Genomic DNA, 17,731 nt, shown 5'->3' on the forward strand with positions numbered 1-17,731 from the left:
ATTGAACTTACTACCTCATGATTGTGAGCCCAATGCTCTAACCACTGAGCCATGTGCCTTTACAAAATACTAAATGGCAGCAGTGGGATTTGAACTCATGCCTCCAAACAGACTGGTGCTTTAAACCAGTGCCTTGGACCACTCAGCCATTTTCATTTTAATTATTTGTGCTGAGCTGGCAGAATAATGAGCAAGATGAGCAAAGTGCTTAACAGCATTTCATCTGTTTTTACATTCTGAGTTCAAATATTGTTGAGGTCAACTTTGCGTTTCATCCTTTCACAATTGAAATAATTATTGATTACTGAGAGTCAATGTAATCGACTTATTGCTCCCACCCCACCCCGAAATTTCTGGCCTTGTGTCAATATTTAAAGCCAGTAGTTTACATTCTTCTACAAATCTCACTGTCTTCCTGCCTTAATCCCCACCCACCCATCCATCTTTCACATTCTCCCTTTCTTCCACACTTAACAGTTTCTTAAAACAGATGTGGGCAACCTGTTTTTAAGAAGCAGGTCAAATATGACACAACTTGTTATCAGGCTGACTGCACAGATAAAAATTTTAACCCTTTTGATACCAACATGGCTGAAACCATATAACTTAGATATTAGGATGATCGTTACTTAACGTTTTCCATGCTGGCATGGGTTGGACAGTTTGACAGGAGCCGGCAAAGCCAGGAGCCACACAAGGTTCCATAGTTTGTTTTGGCTTGGGCTTTGTTTTTTATATAGCTGGACACTCTTCCAGGTGCTTTTTAAGTGGCACCACTGCCAGTGCTTTTTACATGGCACCAGTGCATCTTATGTGACACCATCTCCAGTGCTTTTTACATGACATCATCACCACAGCTTTTTATGTGGCACAATCACCAGTGCTTTTTACATGACATCATCACCACAGCTTTTTATGTGGCACAATCACCAGTGCTTTTTATGTGGCACCATCACCAGTGCTCAGATATCATACAACAAATTGATGAACAAACACTATTCACTCTTCAACGTACATTAATCTCTGTAAATGAACATTAATGTCCACTTATACTTTGTTATACTTAATATTACAGTAATGTTAAGTAAAACAAGAACATACAGAAATAAATATTTCTCTGTACAACCAAGTACACAAACAAAAGAAGATCCATACATATGACTCCTAGAACACTCCTCATAATTATAACCATCAAATTTACTGTTTTATTCTTCCTTCTCAGACTGGCTCATTGGATAATCTTATGTCATTTGCCCTCCATGAAGATCGTGTTGACTTTGTCAAACTTTTCATGGAATATGGAGTTACTTTGAAGAAATTCTTAACCAGAGACTGTCTTAAAGAATTATATAACAGAGTAAGTAAAGTTTAACATCTCTGTGTGAATATTTCCTGAGACTTGAAGAACTTTCTTATGATCTAATTTGCGAAATTCTAGTTTCTTAACTTTACTCAGTTGGGAGATAAATCTCTGTCTTGTATCAGTTATTTAGATTAAGGGATGCATCCAGTTTGAACTCTTGACCTCCTAACAAGTAGCTATCTTCTTTATTCATTTGACCTTTTACCTCTGGAACACGAAATAATATAAAGAAAAATTTCCAGTGGGAGCTGGAGGGACAGCATCTTTCATCATTTTGCTTTTGTCCTTTAATTGCCTCTATTATTAGATTGCAGCCAACCTGGGGCACCACTTTGAAGGATTTTGGTCGAACGATTCCACCCCAGTTCTTTTTTCTTTAAAGCCTGGCACTTATTCTATTGGTTTCTTTTACCGAGCTGCTAAGTCACAAGGATAAAAACACACCTATACTGATTGTAAAGTGGTGCTGGGAGACAAACACAGTCTCAAACACACACACACATACATATATGACAGGCTTCTTTCCACTCTACTATAACCATGTGCTTTGGTTGGCCCAAGGTTATAGTAGAAGACACTTGCCCAAGGTGTCATGCAGTGGGACTGAACCCAGAATTGTGTGGCTGGGAAGCAAACTTCTTTATTTTATCAAATTGACCGTGATGGCCTTACAGAGAATCAATGCGGGCTGGACATATACATTAATGAGATGAAAATGACAAATATGAATGATGTAAATGGGAAGGGTATTCAGCGCCTACAGACCAAACACCCTTCGAAATCACAGGTTCTTTTCTTACATAAAAATCAAAAAGTTAATCAAACATCAAAAACACACTATCACTTTTCCCTTCCTCCTCCTTCCGGACCCCCAGTCAAATATCTAGCCGCCTGCAGAGCAGACCACATTGACAGCCAGGAGTTCAGAAGGAAGAAGGTGAAGTGCCTTTTATCAAATGTTTGTGTCACACAGTGCCACAATTTATAACTCACCACCTCCGCAGTTACCTGCGGGGGCCACCTTGGACTGCTTGAGCACGCTGAGAACACCAGTTCTTGGTCGCCCAAGTATTCATCGACAGGTCCCCCCCCTCCTCGAGGTAAAGGAGGATAAAATCCTCCTCCTCTTCAAGGGGGCTCTCTGTCTGCTCTGTCAGTGGCACAACTCCCACTGACAGAGCCTCGTACACTGGCGGCACACATCCCACCAGCACTTCAATAGGCAGCAAAGGGCCATCCACTGACTGTACCCTGCTCCCCCTTCTCCTCTTTCTCATTGAGGTTGCAGGCACAGGAACCTGTGTCAGTGGGTGCGGGGAGACACTATCTCCCTCCGCTGCCTGTGCTGCCTGCACATTATTTGGTGAGCAACCATTGTTGTTCACCTTTCTTTTTCTCTTCATGGAGGCAACTTCCGTCACAACTTCCACCATCTCCCCCGCCACGGGGTGGGGGTGTGGAGTCCATAAGGTCAAAATTGCTTTTGATCCCTCCCAGTCAACCACTGGCATCATTCTCACATTTAAGAGCCTGGGCCTGCTATCCCCCAGACCCTGCCAGATGACATCACCAATCCATCCTGCCCAGGCTTTTATCACCCTCCTCCCACAATAAGTGGGGAGGAACAAAATTTCTTGCCCCTCAAGGGGCTCACTAGCAAATCTGCCAGCTTCCTCGGGGTACCAAACAGCGACCAGATTGTTGCAAATTTGGTCCCTCGTGAAATAAATTTTATAGTTGGCAGGTAGTCTGCCAACTCTTTCTCTATCACAATCTTGTTGAAGAGGGTGATGGCACCATGCGACCTTGAATAAGTTCGTAATACTACTGTCCTCTTCTCAAGATCTTTAATCCACTGTTTGGGGGGAACCATCTGAAGAATCTCTCAATGGGAAGACCTTTAACTTGATGCAGCTAGAGACTATCATGAGACACTTTAGTTATCCAGTGCTCAAACAGTTTGCAGTGATGGGCTGTACCTCACCATTGTACCTATTCAACAGTTAGATGATGTGAATGAATGAGAGCATAGAGCTGGCTATCTCTCCAAAACTAAAGAGGATTTTTATTCTACACCTGTGCATGATGAGTTTAAAATGCAATGGAATAATGTACATTGGCCATTAATTAAAATTTGTCATCAGATGATATATATAAGTCAAAAATTGCTCTGATTAGTAATCATTGCAATTGCAACCCTACTATAAAACTGTATGTATGTATCTATCTATCTATCTGTCTGTCTGTCTCTCTGTCTATCTATCTATCTGTCTGTCTGTCTCTCTGTCTATCTATCTATCTATCTATCTGTCTGTCTACCTGTCAATCTATCCATGTGTGTGTCTTTATGTTTGTGTTGTATTTCTCACCAATGAACAAATAAAAGAATAAAAGATTATTATGTTTTCCCCTCTGTCAGATCTTAATATAATAATTTTCATTTTTCCATTTCTCTTCAAGATTCCCAAAAACTCCTGGTTATACAGTCTGTTTGAATTAGCCACCAAGAAGGTAATATCAAGAATCCTTTCTTTTAATCTATATAATATATACGCACATGTGTGCGTGTGTGTGTAGTATATATATATATATATATATATATAATATATATATATATATATGTATAGGCACCGGTGTGGCTGTGTGATAAGTAGCTTGCTTACCTACCACATAGTTTCAGGTTCAGTCCCACTGTGTGGCGCCTTGGGCATGTGTCTTCTACTATAGCCTCAGGCTAACCAAAGTTTTGTGAGTGGATTTGGTAGATGGGAACTGAAAGAAGCCTGTTTTATATATATGTGTGTGTGTGTTTGTGTGTCTGTGTTTGTCACCCTATCATTGCCTGACAACCAAAGCTGGTGTGTTTACATCCCCATAACTTAGCAGTTCAGCAAAAGAGACTGCTAGAATAAGTACTAGGCTTACAAAAGAATAAGCCCTGGGGTCGATTTGTTCAACTAAAGGTGGTGCTCTAGCATGGCTGTAGTCAAAATGACTGAAACAAGTATCAGGCTTACAAAGAATAAGTCCAGGGATACTCCAGCATGGCCATACCAGCATGGAAAGTGAGCATTAAATAATGACGATATATACGTGGTTATGTATCCTGACTTTCTATAGTAATGAATCTAAAGCATGCAGAGTGAAGTCACTTGACACAGATTGACCTTGAACTCTGCTGTGCATGCACACTAAGTTTTAACATTCTAGCTTACCTCTGCTGTTTACAGCAATGCTTGGAAGGAAGGTGTGTAGCATGTGATTGTCACAACGACCATAACAGAGAAAGTTGAACAGAGAACCTGCATCAAATTTTGCCTAAAGCTTGTCGATACCTGCTCAGAAGTCTACACAAAGTTTTCAAAAAGTATGCATCATTCTCAACACAATCGGGGAGATCTTGTGCAACTGAAACCCGAGTGTCTTTTTGGTCAGCTGAAAACAGTTTTGGCACAAACTTGGCAGACATGTGTCTTATACCCAAATCTTCAGCAATAATGGACTGAACTGAACTGTAACTAATCTGCACATCCTCTGATAACTCACAGATGGTGATTTGATGATTTACCCTCCACAGCTGCACGCACATCTGCAATGTTTTTCTCAGTTCTGCAGGTTTCAATAGTAGTTAATCATATATATAACATATCTCCTTGAAATCTTGATTTACAAGGTTTTAAGTACAAAATTCTGTTTTGTTTCAGGAAAAAGAATCTCTCGACCTGAATGATGTTGCTCAGCTCATCAATTTCCTGATGGACGACGACTATTTTGAGTACAGTTATGAAACAAACAGTCCAGGTTGTTGTTATTATTATTATTTTGATTTGCCTCAGATTTGGTCTTATTCCAGGTAGGATTTATATGGGTAATGGGTAACCTTAGGTATCCACAAGTTTTCAGCAGTCTTTCAAGTACTTAAAACCCTCCTGATAATCCTTACTGTCCCTAAGAGACAAACTTTCTGTAGGAACTCTACTGAGCATTCCGTTGTAATCTCCTTCAGCCATTTATCTATATCATTGTTTACTCTTCCCAAAACACCAATTATTATAGACATGACTCGTACTGTTTGCATGCTTTAAATTCCTCCAAATTCTTTCAAATTTTAAAGGATTTTATCTTTTTTTCTTTCCCCTGTCTTTACAATCCTGGAATCAAACAGGCATGATGAGTCGATAAGTAAGCAAACCCCCACACATTATGTCTGGCTCTGTATTGTCACCCTCATCCTTTGCTCTTTTGGAAAATAAATGAAATCATCATTATTATATTATTATTATTATTATTATTATTATTATTATTATTATTATTATTATTGAGTGAGAGAACAACGTATGCCATCAATGTGGTGTTGAGCAGAATATTTGCTGTAGCCCATCTTTTATACCAAGACAAAACAATGTACATGATAACACTTCCAATCAGTTAAGTTCAAAAGCCATGAGAGCCACTGCATGGTACTGCATCAGGGTGAGCTGGCAGAATCGTTAGCATGCCAGCAAAAATATTTAGAGGTATTTTGTCTGTTGTTACGTCCTGAGTTCAAATTCCACAATGGTTGACTTTGCCTTTCATCCTTTCGGGGTTGATTAGATAAGTACCAGTTACACACTGGGGCTGACTTAATCCTTTCCCCCAAATTTGAGGCCTTGTGCTTCCAGTAGATAGGATTATTATTATTATTATTATTATTATTATTATTATTATTATTGCAGAGGAGTTAGACTTTTTTAGTATTTTGTCTCATACTTGTCTCTCGTTTACATATTTTTCACTTGTTGTTGAAGTCCTGTTCTTATTGTGTACTTTTTGGTATTTTGTCCTGTACTTAATGTGTATTTCTTATTTATTTATAATTGAATGCCAAGCAACCTTGTCCGCAGTAAGTTTTTACATTTATTTATGTATATATATATATATATATATATATATATATATATGCACACACACGACAGGCTTCTTTCAGTTTCCCTATACCAAATCCTATCACAATGCTTTGGTTGGCCCAAGGCTATAGTAGAAGACACTTGCCCAAGGTACCACACTGTGGGACTGAGCCCACGCCCATACGGTTGGGAAACAAGTTTCTTACCACACTGCCACTCATGCATGTTAGTCTTTTTTTTTTTTGGTGGTGGGGGCAGGGTTGTAGAAAATTCTAGAAAATAGTAATTTCTGAAAAATATGAATAGAATCAGCAAAACATTACGATGTTCAATTCTCCCTCACTTTTCTATGGAATTTCAATTTACAATGGGACTAGCTTAAGGTGACCCGCTCTATGCACGGGTGAGGGTGTGGTTGTTACTTTCTGTTGCTTCCTTTCTGTTTCTTATCGCTACATTCTCCCTCTTTGTTTCTCTCTCCTTTCTCTCTCACTTTCCCACTCTCTTACTCTTCCTTTCCCTCGGACTCTCCCTCACTTTCACTTACGCGTGCACGTAAAATCACAAAAATAACTCAAAATTACTTAAAATTTTGTGAAATTTGATACTTTTTTCTGGTATATTTTGACGGTTCATGATGCAAATGAAAGCTAAAATTTTGGCCTTTAACACAATGCCATTTTTACCCATGTCAAACAAATAATGCAAAAAGAAAAATATTAAATCTAAAAATAGGGCAAAAATGTACTCTTTTTAAAAGTTGAAAACTTTTACCCCACTTTCCAAAACTCCCCAAATTTTTACACTTACAATGAAAGATAACCGCCTCTAGTCCCTGCAGTAACACGAAAAGCCACCATTATTCAAACAGCGCAACCTGTCTATCCCATAAAACTCAATTTTTCCCATATTCACCATGGCAACCAAACAGTAGCCCCAAGCAACTTGCAACCCTCCTCACACCATTGCCCACCCCATTTTACCCCCCAGTGTAAAATTTGGCATCAATCCGACCCCATCTACCATTCCCATCCCAAAATCAGACAAACAACCAAGAAATCAAACAACTTTTTCGCATTTCAGTTTTATAGATATTGATGATGATAATTTTATATTTCAGAATTCAATTATCCTGCAAATGAATTGTTTCTATGGTCAGTTCTTTTAAACCGGCAAGAAATGGCATTTCTGTTTTGGAAAGAAGGAATGGTAAGTTAGATTGTTACAAGAACTATATTTTGTCTTTTATCTTTTATTTGTTACTTTTATCTTTTACTTGTTGTTTGTTTGTTTGTCCGTGGACAAAATATCTCAAGAACTGCTAGATGGATTCAGATGAAACTTCCAGGGATGTTTGGCCTCATGACTGGCACAAACTGATTAGATTTGGGGATCGATCTGGTACCAGACATGGATTCTGGATAATTTTCCGTTTTTTTTTACTTAATTTTTTAGAGCGGTCAGGTTCATTTTTAGTATTCTCGTTTGTGAGAGCAATCAAGTATATTTCAGATATTCTCATTTTAAAAATCATCTCTGGCTAATCTTTGAGAGGATGTTGGTGTTGCCTTGGCAGAGGTTTGCACTCTCTGAGTGCTCTTGTTTCTGTCATTAGACTGTGACCATACTGGAGCATTGTTTTCAAGAATTTTTAGTCAAATGAATCAACCCCCAATACTTTTTATTTTTTCTTTAAACCTGGTACTTATTCTATTGGTCTTTTTTGCTGAACCACTAAGTTATGGTGATGTAAGTACACCAACACTGGTTGTCAAGTGGTGAGTGAGAAACACACACAAATACACATATAACAATAGGCTTCTTTCAGTTTTTCCCTACCAAATCCACTCACAAGGCTTTGGTTGACCTGAGACTATTGTGGAAGACACTGATCCAAGGTGCCATGCAGTGGGACTGAACCTCGAACCATGTAGTTGGTAAGCAAGCATCTTACCACACAGCCATACCTGCACCTAATAATTATTTTTTTGTTCTTGGCACATCATCAACATCATCATCATTTAGCATCCGTTGTCCATGCTGGCATGGGTTAAAGCCAGTTTTGGCAGAGAACTGTTACAGACATTTCAACCAATGTTACACTGCTTTCATTTGCCAACAACAGCCTTTGGCTCCAGCCTGGCCTGTGTCACACATAATCAGTTAATGCTTTGATACTGATTTTCAGGGTGGTCTCTCTTTTGCAATACACAATGCTGGTGATAGCCAAATAACTTGAAATGCATTCATTATTCTGCCAGAAGTTGCCATGAAGTGACTGCTGGTGTTTTTAACACCTTTTTTTTACCTAAAGCAAGAATTTTTTTCTCCACAGCAAACTACAATGAAAACTGCCATTTTTACAAGTCAAATATGTCACAAACACGAATTTAGCAGTGCCATCTCTAGCCAAGCAGTTCTTCTATACTGACAAAGAGAAATAACCCAGAAACTGGGGTATACAGATATTGCTTTGTGCTGAGTAGGGATGCTAAACCCCCTTGTTCGAAAATACAAGGACACAGATGATGTTTCTTGGGGCTAAATAACAGTAACATTCATCCTAACCAGGACTACCACATTATGCTGGCAAATAATCTTTACTCTAGAGTATTGTTACTGAATGTTTCTCATTAAGAGATTCAGAGATAATAATTTTTCTGTATATTTGAACTACTTTGAATGTTTATTGAGATTCTGTTTTATATGACCAAAAAATAACTCCAAGGGGAACTGAATGTAAAATGACAAAGTTAAATTAATACAAAGCCTTTATGGATTTATGGATTGATATGGCTCAATTTGGTCATGTGGTTCAGCTTGGTCATGTGGTTCAGCTTGGTCATGTGGCTCAGCTTGGTCATGTGGCTCAGCTTGCTCGTGTAGCTCAGCTTTCTCATACAACTTAACTTGCTTATGTGGTTCGGTTTTTACAAGTGGCTCAGTTTACTCATGTTACTCAGCTTGCTCATGTAGTTCATCTTGTTCATACAGCTCAGGTTATCCATGTGACTCAGCTTGCTTATTTGACTCATGCAATTTTAAACTGCATTTTTTCAACACTCCGAGCATAAATGAGCATAGAGTGACTCAATTCATGGACTCATTTAAACATGCAGACATTCATAATTCAACCTCTTTTCATCGTTCCATGTCCTATTAAAACTTTTTTGATGTTTCCAGGAAGAAGTATATAGTTTCATATGAAACATTAAAATTCATATTACGGAGATGTACTTGCATAGCATGTGACCTGATCTGAAATCGTGTGCTGGAATAAAAACAATTGCAGCGTGGAAGGTGTTTATAAACCATTTAAAAACACACAAAAACTATTAGATTCACTTCAACATTTAAATTCATAATTAATCAATAAAGAACAAAAGCAATTTTCATTCTTCATGTTGTTATTGTTATTGTTGTTGTTTAATTCGTCTTCTGCCTGTTTCAATGTGTTAACATTTAGTGCTTCTTTTACTAGGAGGCTTTACCATCTGCTTTAGTCGCAAATAAATTGCTCAAGTCCTTGAAACTCCGGTCTAAAGATTATGACCAAAAGATCAAACTTCAGGAACATGCTGAGTAAGTCTATAAATATATATATATCATTATCCTCATTATTATCAGAAAAATAACTGTTTGCAACAGTTTCCAAATCTTTTTCCTTAATCCCTTAAGTGCAAATAAAATCTTGTATATTATAGAATTTTATGTGTCGTGTATTTCTAAAATGAAAGTGTTGGCCCATTGGTTCCCAACCCTTTTATTTAAATGAGTTTTCCCACAGACCCCATTTAATATGCTTATCCTTATGTGTGTGTGTATGAAATAGGAATAAGAATGTGCATTGTCCGTTTAACTAGAAAATTCTATATGTGACTGAAGATTGCTCGACATTTTAAAACTGATGTAATACTTACAGTGTTTAATAAAATGAAGTAGTATATATATTATATATATATTCCTGACATTCCTGACATTCCTGACATTCCAGACATTCCTGAAATTCCTGACATTCCTGACATTTGAACCGGTTTGATCAGGCTTGATCCAGTTTGAACCGGTTTGATCCGGTTTGAACCGGCTTGATCTGGTTTGATCCAGTTTGATCCGGTTTGTCGGCACCGTATTTGATCTTTGTCGGCACACTATTTGATCTCTGTCGGCACCGTCTTTGATCTTTGTCGGCACACTCCTTGATCTCTATCGGCACCGTCTTTGATCTCTGTCAGCACCCTCTTTGATCTTTGTCGGAACACTCTTTGATCTCTGACATTCCTCACATTCCAAACATTCCAGACATTCCTGATATTCCAGACATTCCTTACATTCCAGACATTCCTGACATTCCAGACATTACTGAAATTCCAGACATTCCTAACATTTGAACCGGTTTGATCAGGCTTGATCCAATTTGAACCGGTTTGATCCGGTTTAAACCGGTTTGGACCGGTTTGATCTGGTTTGAACCAGTTTGTCGGGACCACACTTGATCTTTATCGGCACCGTCTTTGATCTCTGTCGGCACTATCTTTGATCTTTGTCGGCACACTCTTTGATCTCTGTCGGCACAATCTTTGATCTCTGTCGGCACACTCTTTGATCTCTGTCGGCACCGTATTTGATCTCTGACATTCCTCACATTCCAAACATTCCCAACATTCCAGACATTCCTGACATTCCAAACATTGCTGACATTCCAGACATTCCTGACATTTGAACCGGTTTGATCATGCTTGATCCAGTTTGAACCGGTTTGATCCGGTTTGAACCGGTTTGTCGGTACCGTATTTGATCTTTGTCGGCACACTCCTTGATCTCTATCGGCACCGTCTTTGATCTCTGTCGGCACCGTCTTTGATCTTTGTCGGCACACTCTTTGATCTCTGTCGGCACCGTCTTTGATCTCTGACATTCCTCACGTTCCAAACATTCCTGACATTCCAGACATTCCTGACATTCCTGACATTCCTGACATTCCTGATCTTTTTCGACACCCTCTTTGATCTTTTTCGGCACCCTCTTTGATCTCTTTCGGCACCCTCTTTGATCTTTGTCGGCACTCCTCTTTGATCGTTGTCGGCACTCCTCTTTGATCTTTGTCGGTACTACTCTTTGATCTTTGTCGGCACTCCTCTTTGATCTCTTTCGGCACCCTCTTTGATCTTTGTCGGCACTCCTCTTTGATCTTTGTCGACACCCATCTTTGATCTTTGTCGGCACTCATCTTTGATCTTTGTCGGTACTCCACTTTGATCTTTGTCGGCACTCATCTTTGATCTTTGTCGGCACCCTCTTTGATCTCTTTCGGCACCCTATTTGATCTTTGTCGGCACTCCTCTTTGATCTTTGTCGGCACACCTCTTTGATCTTTGTCGGCACTCATCTTTGATCTTTGTCGGCACTCATCTTTGATCTCTTTCGGCACCCTCTTTGATCTTTTTCGTTACGCTCTTTGATCTCTTCCGAGACTTCTCTTTGATCTCTTTCGGCACCCGCTTTGATCTTTGTCGGCACACTCTTTGATCTCTGTCGGCACAATCTTTGATCTCTGTCTGCACATTCTTTGATCTCTGTCGGCACCGTATTTGATCTCTAAAATTCCTCACATTCCAAACATTCCTGACATTCCAGACATTCCTGACTTTCCAAACATTCCTGACATTCCAGACATTCCTGAAATCCCTGACATTCCTGACATTTGAACCGGTTTGATCATGCTTGATCCAGTTTGAACCGTTTGTCGGTACCGTATTTGATCTTTGTCGGCACACTCCTTGATCTCTATCGGCAACGTCTTTGATCTCTGTCGGCACCGTCTTTGATCTTTGTCGGCACACCCTTTGATCTCTGTCGGCACCGTCTTTGATCTCTGTCGGCACCGTCTTTGATCTCTGACATTCCTCACGTTCCAAACATTCCTGACATTTCTGACATTCCAAACATTCCTGATCTTTTTCGGCACCCTCTTTGATCTTTTTCGGCACCCTCTTGGATCTCTTTCGGCACCCTCTTTGTTCTTTGTCGGCACTCCTCTTTGATCTTTGTCGGCACTCCTCTTTGATCTTTGTCGGCACTCCTCTTTGATCTTTGTCGGTACTCCTCTTTGATCTTTGTCGGCACTCCTCTTTGATCTCTTTCGGCACCCTCTTTGATCTTTGTCGGCACTCCTCTTTGATCTTTATCGGCACTACTCTTTGATCTCTTTCGGCACCCTCTTTGATCTTTGTCTGCACTCATCTTTGATCTTTGTCGGCACCCCTCTTTGATCTTTGTCGACACTCATCTTTGATCTTTGTCGGCACTCCTTTTGATCTTTGTCGGCACTCCTCTTTGATCTCTTTCAGCACCCTCTTTGATCTTTGTCGGCACTCCTCTTTGATCTTTGTCGGCACTCATCTTTGATCTTTGTCAGCACACCTCTTTGATCTCTTTCGGCACCCTCTTTGATCTTTGTCGGCACTCCTCTTTGATCTTTGTCGGCACTCCTCTTTGATCTTTGTCGGCACTACTCTTTGATCTTTGTCGGCACTCCTCTTTGATCTTTGTCGACACCTATCTTTGATCTTTGTCGGCACGCATCTTTGTCGGCACTCATCTTTGATCTTTGTCGGCACTCATCTTTGATCTTTGTCGGCACTCCTCTTTGATCTTTGTCGACACTCCTATTTGATCTTTGTCGGCACTCCTCTTTGATCTTTGTCGGCACTCCTCTTTGATCTTTGTCGGCACTACTCTTTGATCTTTGTCGGCACTCCCCTTTGATCTTTGTCGGCACTCCTCTTTGATCTTTGTCGGCACTCATCTTTGATCTTTGTCGGCACTCTACTTTGATCTTTGTCGGCACTCATCTTTGATCTTTGTCGGCACTCCTCTTTGATCTTTGTCGGCACACATCTTTGATCTTTGTCGGCACTCATCTTTGATCTTTGTCGGCACTCTTCTTTGATCTCTGTCGGCACCCTCTTTGATCTTTTTCGTTACCCTCTTTGATCTCTTTCAAGACTTCTCTTTGATCTCTTTCGGCACCTGCTTTGATCTTTGTCGGCACACTCTTTGATCTCTGTCGGCACAATCTTTGATCTCTGTCGGCACACTCTTTGATCTCTGTCGGCACCGTATTTGATCTCTGACATTCCTCACACTCCAAACATTCCTGACATTCCAGACATTCCTGACATTCCAAACATTCCTGACATTCCTGACATTCCAGACATTCCTGACATTCGAGACATTCCTGACATTCCTGACATTTGAACCGGTTTGATCATGCTTGATCCAGTTTGAACCGGTTTGTCGGTACCGTATTTGATCTTTGTCGGCACACTCCTTGATCTCTATCGGCACCGTCTTTGATCTCTGACATTCCTCACGTTCCAAACATTCCTGACATTCCAGACATTCCTGACATTCCAAATATTCACGATCTTTTTCGGCACCCTCTTTGATCTTTTTCGGCACCCTCTTTGATCTTTGTCGGCACTCCTCTTTGATCTTTGTCGGCACTCCTCTTTGATCTTTGTCAGCACAACACTTTGATCTTTGTCGGCACTCCTCTTTGATATTTGTCGACACCTATCTTTGATCTTTGTCGGCACTCATCTTTGATCTTTGTCGGCACTCATCTTTGATCTTTGTCGGTACTCCTCTTTGATCTTTGTCGACACTCCTATTTGATCTTTGTCGGCACTCCTCCTTGATCTCTTTCGGCACTCCTCTTTGATCTTTGTCGGTACTCCTCTTTGATCTTTGTCGGCACTCCTCTTTGATCTCTTTCGGCACCCTCTTTGATCTTTGTCGGCACTCCTCTTTGATCTTTGTCGGCACCCCTCTTTGATCTTTGTCGACACTCATCTTTGATCTTTGTCGGCACTCCTTTTGATCTTTGTCGGCACTCCTCTTTGATCTCTTTCAGCACCCTCTTTGATCTCTTTCAGCACCCTCTTTGATCTCTTTCAGCACCCTCTTTGATCTCTTTCAGCACCCTCTTTGATCTTTGTCGGCACTCGTCTTTGATCTTTGTCGGCACACCTCTTTGATCTCTTTTGGCACCCTCTTTGATCTTTGTCGGCACTCCTCTTTGATCTTTGTCGGCACTCCTCTTTGATCTTTGTCGGCACTCCTCTTTGATCTTTGTCGGCACTCCTCTTTGATCTTTCTCGACACCTATCTTTGATCTTTGTCGGCACTCATCTTTGATCTTTGTCGGCACTCCTCTTTGATCTTTGTCGACACTCCTATTTGATCTTTGTCGGCACTCCTCCTTGATCTCTTTCGGCACTTCCTCTTTGATCTCGTTCGGCACCCTCTTTGATCTCTTTCGGCACCCTATTTGATCTTTGTCGGCACTCCTCTTTGATCTTTGTCGGCACTCCTCTTTGATCTTTGTCGGCACTACACTTTGATCTTTATCGGCACTCCTCTTTGATCTTTGTCGACACCTATCTTTGATCTTTGTCGGCACTTATCTTTGATCTTTGTCGGCACTCATCTTTGATCTTTGTCGGTACTCCTCTTTGATCTTTGTCGACACTCCTATTTGATCTTTGTCGGCACTCCTCCTTGATCTCTTTCGGCACTCCTCTTTGATCTTTGTCGGTACTCCTCTTTGATCTTTGTCGGCACTCCTCTTTGATCTCTTTCGGCACCCTCTTTGATCTTTGTCGGCACTCTTCTTTGATCTTTGTCGGCACCCCTCTTTGATCTGTGTCGACACTCATCTTTGATATTTGTCGGCACTCCTTTTGATCTTTGTCGGCACTCCTCTTTGATCTCTTTCAGCACCCTCTTTGATCTTTGTCGGCACTCCTCTTTGATCTTTGTCGGCACTCGTCTTAGATCTTTGTCGGCACTCCTCTTTGATCTCTTTTGGCACCCTCTTTGATCTTTGTCGGCACTCCTCTTTGATCTTTATCGGCACTCCTCTTTGATCTTTGTCGGCACTCCTCTTTGATCTTTGTCGGCACTCCTCTTTGATCTTTGTCGACACCTATCTTTGATCTCTGTCGGCACTCATCTTTGATCTTTGTCGGCACTCCTCTTTGATCTTTGTCGACACTCCTATTTGATCTTTGTCGGCACTCCTCCTTGATCTCTTTCGGCACTTCCTCTTTGATCTCGTTCGGCACCGTCTTTGATCTCCTTCGGCACCCTCTTTGATCTTTGTCGGCACTCCTCTTTGATCTTTGTCGGCACTCCTCTTTGATCTTTGTCGGCACTCCTCTTTGATCTTTGTCGGCACTACTCTTTGATCTTTGTCGGCACTCCTCTTTGATCTTTGTCGGCACTCCTCCTTGATCTTTGTCGTCACCCCTCTTTGTCGGCACTCATCTTTGATCTTTGTCGGCACTCCTCTTTGATCTTTGTCGGCACTCCTCTTTGATCTTTGTCGACACCCATCTTTGATCTTTGTCGGCACTCATCTTTGATCTTTGTCGACACTCCTCTTTGATCTTTGTCGGCACTCATCTTTGATCTTTGTCGGCACTACTCTTTGATCTTTGTCGGCACTCCTCTTTGATCTTTGTCGGCACTCCTCCTTGATCTTTGTCGACACCCATCTTTGTCGGCACTCATCTTTTATCTTTGTCGGCACTCCTCTTTGATCTTTGTCGGCACTCCTCTTTGATCTTTGTCGACACCCATCTTTGATCTTTGTCGGCACTCATCTTTGATCTTTGTCGACACTCCTCTTTGATCTTTGTCGGCACTCATCTTTGATCTTTGTCGGCACTCCTCTTTGATCTTTGTCGGCACTCATCTTTGATCTTTGTCGGCACTCCTCTTTGATCTTTGTCGGCTCTCCTCTTTGATCTTTGTCGGCACTCCTCTTTGATCTTTGTCGGCACTCCTCTTTGATCTTTGTCGGCACACCTCTTTGTTCTTTTTCGGCACTCATCTTTGATCTTTGTCGGCACTCCTCTTTGATTTCTTTCGGCGCCCTCTTTGATCTTTTTCGTTTCCCTCTTTGATCTGTTTCGAGACTTCTCTTTGATCTCTTTCGGCACCCTCTTTGATCTCGTTCAGCACCCCTCTTTGATCTCGTTCGGGACTCCTCTTTGATCTCTTTCGGCACCCTCTTTGATCTCTTTCGGCACCTTCTTTGGTCTTTTTCGTTACCCTCTTTGATCTTTTTCGGCACCCTCTTTGATCTCGTTCGGGTCTCCTCTTTGATCTCTTTCGGTACCCTGTTTGATCTTTTTCGTTACCCTCTTTGATCTCTTTCGGGAATTCTCTTTGATCTCTTTCGGCACCCTCTTTGATCTCGGTCGGGACTCCTCTTTGATCTCTTTCGGCACCCTCTTTGATCAGGTAATTAATTAATAAATAGTAATTCATTAATTACCTCTCTATTCTCTCATCTTATTATTATGATAAATAAAATATATATAAACCACAGTTTAAATAGTTACCTTGCAGTGAAGTATTAGATATAATGTTCAATACTCTTTGTATAGGTAATTAACCAGTACTTTCATAGGATTCTGCTATCCTTGAATGAGGTTTGTAACCTTTAATTGTGCTTCTATATATATTTATGAAATTTTGAATTTAGTTCAAGGACCCTTCAGTACTACCTTTGAGGACCACCGGGAGTCCACGGACCACAGTTTGGGAACCACTGTATTAACTAATCAAGCGACTGCTGAGTGTCCATATGTTCTTCAGATAAAAAATCACAGGGGCTTCTTAAATAGATTACCCAATAAAACTGGCATTGAGTTGGCTATGATGACGAGTGTTCCAGTTGATCCAATCAATAGAACAGCCTGCTCGTGAAATTAGCTTCCAAGTAGCTGAGTATTCCACAGACATACATACTCTTAACTCTTCACCATTCAAACCAGCCATATCCGACCAAAATGTTTAATCTGTTTTATGTTGAAACTGGCCAGATCATACATCTCACTCAAACCCTACAATGTCATTCTAAAATTAAACAATCACATGAAACTATCTAAACTACAAGATAGTACATGTTAAATTCATTTATATTGTTAAACAATATAAATAAACAAACATTATATTTGACAGTGTTACAGTGAATACTAAAGGGTTAATGTAGTTCTCAGAGAGATTCTGCAGGACACGGTGTATGATGAGGCTGACCCTTTGAAATACAGGTACTACTCATTTTGGCCAGTGAGTGCACAGGAGCAACATGGAATAAAGTGTTTTACTCAAGGACACAAATGCAACACCAGGAATCAAACTCATGACCTTATGATTGGCAGTCAAATACCCTTACCACTAAGCCATACTCTATCACTCCACCCAAAACTGACTGATTATAAACTGTCAAATATTGTTGTATTTCAGGACAGTATTTTTTTTTTTGCCAATTAAACACACACACTATATTTGTTTTTTAACTCATGTCAAATAAAAGCAGTAAACTTTTCTACTCTGGGCACAAGGCCCGAAATTTTGGGGGAGGGGGGCAGTTGATAAGATCGACTCCAGTATGCAACTGGTACTT

General features: G+C 40.6%; 1 protein-coding gene and 1 long non-coding RNA gene across 8 annotated transcripts in view; one reads left to right on the forward strand and one right to left on the reverse strand.

Moving 5' to 3' along the window:
* LOC115221077 (transient receptor potential cation channel subfamily M member-like 2) overlaps positions 1-17,731 on the forward strand; it is a 151,886-nt gene that overhangs the window by 79,410 nt on the left and 54,745 nt on the right. For all 6 annotated transcript variants that reach the window (XM_036510452.1, XM_036510455.1, XM_036510451.1 and 3 more), the window contains exons 11-15: positions 1,223-1,357; positions 3,824-3,874; positions 5,068-5,164; positions 7,373-7,461; positions 9,734-9,834. In XM_036510452.1, coding sequence (XP_036366345.1) covers positions 1,223-1,357; positions 3,824-3,874; positions 5,068-5,164; positions 7,373-7,461; positions 9,734-9,834 — 473 coding nt within the window. The remainder of the gene's footprint in view (positions 1-1,222; positions 1,358-3,823; positions 3,875-5,067; positions 5,165-7,372; positions 7,462-9,733; positions 9,835-17,731) is intronic.
* The window catches only part of LOC118766755, a 39,800-nt gene that overhangs the window by 16,974 nt on the left and 5,095 nt on the right, over positions 1-17,731 (reverse strand). The gene's annotated exons all lie outside the window — the stretch shown is intronic.

This window comes from Octopus sinensis, linkage group LG17 (genome assembly GCF_006345805.1).
Source record: "Octopus sinensis linkage group LG17, ASM634580v1, whole genome shotgun sequence".
Classification (NCBI taxonomy): Eukaryota; Metazoa; Mollusca; class Cephalopoda; order Octopoda; family Octopodidae; genus Octopus; species Octopus sinensis.